General features: G+C 43.8%; 1 protein-coding gene across 1 annotated transcript; it reads left to right on the forward strand.

The window, feature by feature from the left end:
- The first annotated feature begins 5,381 nt into the window (after nt 1-5,381).
- Nucleotides 5,382-8,316, forward strand: LOC101786223 (urease accessory protein D). Its single transcript, XM_004951701.3, is given in 8 exon segments — nt 5,382-5,600; nt 5,603-5,625; nt 5,747-5,821; nt 6,698-6,742; nt 6,860-7,090; nt 7,208-7,290; nt 7,715-7,886; nt 7,986-8,316. Coding segments are annotated over 8 exon segments (897 nt in total). The 5' UTR covers nt 5,382-5,452; the 3' UTR covers nt 8,106-8,316.
- Nucleotides 8,317-8,672: the final 356 nt, after the last annotated feature.

Consider the following 8,672-nt stretch of genomic DNA (forward strand, 5'->3'; position numbering starts at 1 on the left):
AAAAAAGTTTTAGAGTTAGAAATTCCTGAAATCATAGCCATATCATATGATTATTAAGCACAGGTTACCTCCTTCACATAGAGGGCTGATACAACTATGATCACATAAATCTTCCATCTCACCACATGGAGCCTCATCATTGATTAAACCAACATCTCCATCTTTAAAAGATCATAAAAGTAAAGCACCTTCTGATACATTCATGTTTTCCAAAACAACAAAAGTGTGTAGGCGCACCTGATTCATTTGTCCCCACATGAAGTCTGTATTTGTTTTCTCCCAAATCTCCCCTATGGAGCCAGCCATCGTTTTCATCTACCTCCATGTGTACAGTGTCATCTACGTAAACTCCAGAGTGTCAATATTTTATCATGACAGATAAGGATGCAAGAGTGAAGATAAACAAAGAACACAATAGTACCTTGATGATGGTTTGGAATGTGCTGAATGGCACCCTGTTCAGTTTTTCTCCTCATACGCCTCTCACGGATTGTACGGTTATATTTGATCCTCTTCTCATCAGACATTGTTGCAACTAGCAATCTCTTGCGCTCTCTATCACGTTCCTTAGGATATACATGATGTGGGGTTTGCGTACCTTCATCATATTGGAATGACACAATGAGTAACAATAGTACATCACGAACCAAATGTCCAACCGTATCCTCACCTTGGATTGTTGTGTTGGTGAGATCTGTAAAAGGTTTCCTATCCCGCATTGACCCGGATGGTTCCATCAAAACGATAGTCCCTGCACAAACTTCAGAAGAGGCAAAATACCCTTTCACTCTTCTGCCACAAAATTTGCAATTGTTTTCACGATCGAGAAGTCCATATAACATACACTAAGAAGGGGAATTATTGATTAACTGATAATATGTCATAGCTAACAAATGACGATCCCATGGTTCACTCAGCTATAAGTAAGAATGAATGCAGATGAAGATTAATCCAAACCTATAATTACTCTTTAAAGTGTATGTTATATCAAGATACACTTCAGTAACTATTTACTGTAGTTGCATCAAGATACACTTCAGTAACTATTTACTGTAGTTGCATCAAGATACATGAGACTTGAAAATTAATATTCATTGATATATTTCATGAGCATGTGCTGGCAAATGGATGCAAGTATAAAATACATCACAACAGTATGAGGAAGCAATAATAAAGCTTGCTTCCAAGTGAAAGTAGCCAAACTGAGATAGGTTATTCTTGCCATGCGTTTAATCAACATGTAAACCATAGCATGTAAACAAATAATGTAAAAAGTAATCAGGTCAGCCTAACAAAAATTCCAGTGTTTCCAAGTAATTGATCAGGTCAGCTAACACACAAGATAAGAATCATGGTTAAAGCATGAAGTGCACACTAATGATTAAAGTAAAAGCAGGTATATAGGATGCTTAAACTAAGGATCGTAATTATTTTGAAAAAAAAGTCTACAGCTGATAGAAGATGGGTGTTTATAGCTCCACAGCTAATTAGCTTTCCATTCATATGCAACTTTGAAGGATTTATTTTCACCAATGCAGCAAGAGTTTCCAAAGCTGGTACAACTATCTCAGGGTCTGATGATGCCAGGAGAACAATTTATGTGTAATGCATCTTTTTTTAATTTGCAACGGCGGGTACAATTTGACATTTTAAACTGTACATAGGTACACCAAAGTGGTGCCATTTATGTGTATTGTTTTAAACGGAACATGTGAATGAATTATTAGAAGGTAACACTCCTTGTGAAAATAAGCACCTAGATAGTGGTTAACCATTACTGGAACTGTACTTCTACATCTGCAAAATTGCTAACCGAGGGGGGATGTGCTCAATGCATCATTTTATTTTTGTAGATGGCTGTATAGCACTATGTTTTGTCAAACATGGCAGCAGCAAAAATTATGAGGCAAGAACAGCACAGATCAAGCAGCTAATAGGAAGCTAATATCCTGTGCCAGATCAATCATGGCAGCAGCAAAAATTATGTGGCAAGAAGAAAAATTGTGTGGAAAGATGAAGAAAAATTATGTGGGACAGATCAGCAAAAATTGGAGAGGACAACCAAAGGTATTCAATATGTGAACTGGATCTAATTACTACATGTTACCTTTCGCAAAACACTGCTTGCTGGAGCAGTAGGCTCAACCCGACGAACAAAAACACCCTTCAAGAGAAAAGCAAAATGGAATGTCAAAGGAAAGCACTGGAGACTATGGTCACACTTTATTTGAGGGGCTGAGATACTTGTGATTCTTAAATCTTGGTAGACAGATATGGCTTTCTATAAAGTTCTCCGCTTAGGATACTCGTGCTATGCAATCTGGATCCTTTGGATAAAAAAAACTATATTACTGAATCCTTTGATAAGTACTTAACTATACTACTGAATCCCGGTAATAAATGGCCTGATGTCAAATAGCAGATCAAAATTGGCAAATATCAATCAGAACGTCATTGCTTTGTGACTAAATACTGAAAATCATTGTTGTTTTAGATCACCATTTGCTTTAACCATGAGATAGCCATTCGAGGGTGACACCACCAAAGAACACAGTGAAGTCAATAAATAGAAGTCCTCCTTAAAGCAACACCTATACTTGGTAAAGGATCGTATGAAGATGCAACTCAAAGAAAGAACAATTTAGTATTCTGCCTAGCAAATGCCTAGCAAGAAAGAACAATTTAGTTTAAAGTAAAAGCAGGTTATAGGACGCTTAAACTAAGGATCGTAATTAGTTTGAAAATAAAGTCTACAGCTGATAGCAAATACCTGTGAGCAAAAGCTTACAGTGGCCGAGGTAGATGGCTCCAGATGTACACCTCTACCTGAATGCTCTGCCACTTTCTTCACAGAGGAACAAAGAGAATCTTTGAGCTATACCACATGACAATTAATCAACGACCAATTAACTAAAATTACCTGTATCTTTAAGCTAACAGCATCTATTATTCTCTGTTCCAGAACAATCTGCCTCTGCAAGGTGACAGAAAGTTTTAGGTAAATTGACAACTTTTGCAATTTTTCCTGGCACAGAGACAGACAACAAAGAAAGAGCACATTACAGGAGATGTCTTGGTTCACAATGATAAACATCGGATATCAAAATAACAACAACAATCCTTTGGTCCCAAGCAAACTGGGTAGGCATGTGTATAAATAAGATCTGTGAACAACACCTTTTGTAATGGCACTACAGATTCACACAACTGTGATTGCTTCAGAGTTTGAACAGAGAAACAAGCAGCCCTCCCTGAACAAAATAACACGTTGGGATTTCTAGAGCAGGTTCAAGATCTCTAGCGGTGTAGGAGTGATAATATAAAAGGAATATGGAATCCCCTTTGCTTTTTCACCACTAAGGCATGATGCAGTTTTCCTAATTTCTACCATGTACTACTACACGCAGGGTGAAATGTTCAGAATAAACTTCAAGTCTTGGCTTAAATATTGTTCATTCTAATGGCAGGCTTTTATACATGTTCATAAAGATCTGATGGAAAGGGAAACATCAATGGATAAATTAATATGTGGAGATGTGAGATTTGGAAAAACAGAAGTCACAGTGTATGCTATACTCATTGTTGTATCTACATAATATCAAGCTATGGTTCTCATGTCAACGATAATACTTGCCAAGCAACAATGATGCAATGATCGAGTGTTCTGCCAACTATCCAGACATAAAGGTTGCCATATTTAGTGATGCTCAGGTATGCCATGGAAGAAATCAAGTTTAGTCGGAAACTACTAATTCATTTCAAATTATTTTCCTTTCAGGAAAATAAATGGGCTTCAGGATAGTTCTTATAATTTATCAAGGTAAAGACCATTCAATGGCTCTATTTTAGAATTTAAATTAAGTTATGTCCAATAGCTATTTCTGAAGCCTAACCCCTGGACATTCGTGCTAGCTCCTTCTGCACAGTCTTCAGTTTTTTAGCTTCTACATTTTGTTGACTATAGAAATATAAAAGCAAAGAGCTCCTCATCATCCTTGAAAAAAATCATTAAACTGAGCATCAGCATCAAATCTATACTAAGAACTGAAAATGAATAGCAGCCACCGCCCACCAGATCAATTCAAATACCTCTATTCTCGCGTTGAAGGAGCAGCTGGTCATACTCTTTCTTTTTTCTTGTGACTTCCTGCGCATGCCTCCACCATTGCTGCCTTGTCCCTCCACTTGACAACCTAATGCACAAGAGCTAATATTGTAGGCAGAAAAAAGGGGTGTATTGCTGCTTGAAACAACTAATTAAGAATGCATCTTGGCAACCAAGAGTTCAGGCAAATCAGCCGCGGGAGTCATCGAACTGACGCTGCTGCTAGGGCTGATGAATGAGTCCCCACAAAAAATTCCAGAACAGGCAACAGATTCTAAGAAACTGATAAGTACCGTGATCAGACCCAACGAACTGAAGAAGTACCGGATAATCAAAGCTCGAAAAGGCCTTTGGCGTGCTGCGGAGATCTGGCTGTCGGCGTTCCGGCGACTCAGGGAGGGGCGGAGTCACTTGCGGCGATGCGGCGACTCAGGATGGGGCCGCGGCTTCTAGTGGCGCGGAGGTAAGGAAAGGGAGGGGCGGCGGCGGATGGCGACGGCGGGATGGCGACGGGCGACGGAGGGAGTGGTTGCGCCGACTGCGGCTTCTGGCGGCGCGGAGGCGAGGAAAGGGAGGGGCGGCGGTGGATGGCGACGGGCGACGGAGGAAGTGTTGGCGGCGGCAGCGGCTTCTGGCGCGACGAGTGACGGACGGAGTGGCGGCAGCTGCGGCGGCTTAGTGCGGCACGGAGGCGAGGAAAGGGAGGGGCGGGATGGCGATGGGCGACTGAGGGAGTTTTGGCGGCGGCGGATGGCAACGCAGGGGTAAGGATCGCAGGTCGGAGGGATCCGCGCGAAGGGAAACAGACGGGGGAGGAATCGCGCGCGACTGAAATCACGGAATCTCCAGGTCAACGTCTTCCGCGCGCAGGGTGCTGAAAGCGGACAGCCGAGAATGCTCGGAGCGAGGGACATCGCCCGCCGGTCGAATGACAGACCGTTTTTTGTGTCCTCTTTGCTTTTTTTTATAGTAGAGATGATAAGCATCATCAGTTTATCACACCTGCCCCCGACACGTCAGCACAACCGAGTCAACCTGACCGTATGGTCGGGTGATTCATAGAGAGGAACAAAAGCTTATTTGAGGCTAGCAATTTGCAAATTTCCGCGGTCAATTTCAAATCCGAAAACACAGCACGTGTGCGTTCTCGGCCCAAACACATCTGCAGATTACCGAGCCCATTCCGCCCTCGGACAGCCTGGCCCGTTGCTGCGGTGGACGATCGAGAACTAGTGCCCGGATTGGGCTTTGCTTCGATCTGCCAGCTGCAGCTAGCAACTGGTTGACCGCCCCCGCCCCATCCGCTGCGTCAGACGGACCAATCACCCCGGAGGTGTTCAGCCGGCGATGGCGGAGGCGGCGACGGGGGCGGTGCGGGTGCAGAAGGTGCGGGGGAGGTCGGCGCTGACCCGCTGCTTCGCCAGGTACCCGCTCAAACTCATCGCCCCCTCCAAGATGGGCCCCGCCTCCTGCGACGCAGTCTGGCTGTACGCCCTCACTACGGCGGCGGCATCGTCTCCGTGAGTCCGGGACCTCCCCTTTCGATTCTCTACACTTACCGCTGCGCCATTGCTGGGTACTTGCGGTTCAGATGTGGTTGGTGTAGTCTGACGGTTCCTGGTGCTGCGCGCGCCTTTGCAGGGGGATACCATCTCGTGCACGGTCAGCGTCGGCGATGGCTGCACGGCGGCGATCACCACGCAGGCTTCCACCAAGGTATGCCTGCTGCTATTCTGCTCCGTTTCATGCCTTTCTAACTGTTTAGGTTATCAGGTACATCTGGTTCTGGACACGTTAATTACTCTGCTGCTGGTTGCTATGCTTGTAGTCTGTTCTGTTGTAATTTCAGACCCAGATTACTTAATGAAGCTTGACTCTAGGCTTTGTACATAGGCCATGACTGTTTTCTGTGGTCTTGTGATGCATATCAGTTTATGTGGTATTGTACTGTATAGACTATAGACCCTTAATCAGCAATGTGTGTCCAGTAAATGTATAATGAACAGGAGCCTATGAGCCCTCCTGGTGCACTCTGTTACTGCTTTTGGACATTGAAGCATGCCCTACATGGGTAATATCTTCCTTCGTTGATGGTAGAAACTAGTAATTTTTCATCACAATGAACACAAGAACTAGTGTAACTCTTCAATTGGGAAGCTCTACCACAGGTTGGACAAGATTAAAATGGGGGTATTTCGACCATGAACCTTTCCTTTTAATTTCAACAAAGGAATTAGCTAGCTGATGGCATTCTCTTGCCATGATTGTTTTGACTAGCAGACTTTGGATCATTCTCCAGCATTTCTGCTTTCTTTTAGCTGAGTTATCATTATGCTTCAGTAGTCATGCATTGACAAGTTCTGTCATCAAAATGTCAAACTAAAGGCCTTATTTATTCCCTGATTGACAAGTCCTTGTCTAACAAGTTTGTAGCTGAAAATGTCAACTGAAAAGCTACTTTCCTTGAAATTGGTTGTGTATTTCCTGATCAGCAAGTACTTGTGTAACAAGTCCATCACCAAAGATGTCAACTCAGAAGCTATTTTTTCTTAAAATTTGTTTGTGTTTCCTGATTGTGAAGTACTTATGTAGGTGTACAAGGCTGTGGGCTCAAAATGTTCTGAGCAGTTGCTAGAGGTAATGCTTCTCCGGATACAATTGGTTATAGGAATGGCTGAAAACGCCCTAATCTTAATTGCATGCTTAATCTGAAAGCAGGAAACAACATGATTGAGCATTTATTACATGCAGTAGGCCAGGGTTGGAGAAGATGCCTTGCTTGTTGTTATTCCTGAACCTGTAACTTGCTACTCAACCGCTCGATACCACCAGAAGCAAGTTTTTCAAGTCTCTGCCAATTCAAACTTAGTAGTTGTAGATTGGTTTACAAGTGGTCGTTATGAGTGTGGAGAAAAATGGGATTTTAGCATCTACAAAAGCGTCAACCATATTTTCTTGGGAGATCAGCCTCTCTTTATTGACTCGGTACAAACTCTTGACCTTGTCCTCCTAGCATGTGATTTATTTGTTCAGTCTATTTCTGTTCTGATTTTTTATAATTATAAACATCCCTATTTGAAACATACTTTTATGTATGAGCAGGTTCTATTGGAACAAGGTTCAAGTTTTAGCATTGCCGAGCAGATGCAGGAATACAATGTGATTGCAATGGTTGTATTACTGGGGTAAGGTCAATAGATCATGGTCTCATACACGTTTTGCCTTGTGCTGTGTTTAACTCAGTTGGAAAACTAAAAGGTTATGACTTGAATGGGTTTCAGACAGCACTCACTGCCACTGGCCTAGTGTGCATATATCCATTCAGATTAGAACCAATTATTTGTTTTCCGATTGTTACAGTAGTTAGTCTGACAATATCCTATGCTATAGTTTCCTTATTCAGTACAGACCTATTTGCACTGTTACTGTATAGTCTCTCAACTAATAATTCATTCTTCCTGGAGAAGCATTTGTAATTAGTATATTCAAGGGTGCTTAGGATCTTTCAGGAACAAATAAAACTGTTAGAAATCAGGACATTCGTTCACTGACTGCCAGGGTCTGAACCATTTGTTGACCATGATTCATGACATGCTTTCCTTTTTTAAGGCCGAAGCTGAAGAGCATACAAGAACAGATGCAAGCCGAAGTCCGAAAACTGATGTCTGGGCAACTGCGCCCTCCCACATCGGGCGGTAGCCTCTACGCGACGAGATCGCGACCACCGCAGCGTCCCCAAAGGCCACCACTCATCGCCTCTTGCAGCCCATTCGGTCGCACGGTTTGCTGCTGCTCCAACTTACCGCTGATCCTACGATCGTAGCTAATCTGTGTGCTTCGGCTTACCGACACCGGCATCTTTCGACGTTTCTGTCCGCAGGGAACAGGCATGGTCGCTCGGGTAGCCGCGGTGAGCACAGAGCTCGTGTACAGCTTCTTGAGACACCATCTGGCTGCACTGGAGCCCTTCCTCGGTGCTTCCCCTTATGCTGCACCATGAAGTTTACACAGGCGATCGGTCAATCATGATTGTGGAGTTTCATTCACTGATCAAAGTGTCTGATCGTTGCTGACTAGTTCGGCTTGACTGAAAATGTTGGAATTCATTGGGTACAAAACGTGCTGTAAGCAGAACCATGTCGCTCCAATGTGTCCGCGGTGTTTTTTTTTTATGAAAAAAACGAAAGCTTGTGGCGCGTTTCATTTTGTCATAACCATGGAAAGCAGTTTGAAAAACACAGGAATTTCAGCAGTAAGCCTACAGAAAGATACGGTGCATCCTTTTCGAATTCCGATCTTCCAAATTGAGCCTCGCCGTGACAGACTGACGGTGCCGAAACAGCAAGACGAGCAGTACACGTGTACGCCGAGGTGGACGCCACGTAGGCGCCACGCGGGGCAACGATGCTGAGGTGGGGCAACGATGCTGAGGTGGGGCAACGGTAGGCCGTGAGGGCTGAGGGGGGGAGTTGGACGGAGGAGACCAATGGTCAAAAGCGCCGTACAATAATGGAGGGCGTGGGGGTGGGCGAGACCTGAAGCGCCTCCCTTTCTCCTGCAGCTTCAA

Source organism: Setaria italica, chromosome I (assembly GCF_000263155.2).
Source record: "Setaria italica strain Yugu1 chromosome I, Setaria_italica_v2.0, whole genome shotgun sequence".
Taxonomy (NCBI): domain Eukaryota; kingdom Viridiplantae; phylum Streptophyta; class Magnoliopsida; order Poales; family Poaceae; genus Setaria; species Setaria italica.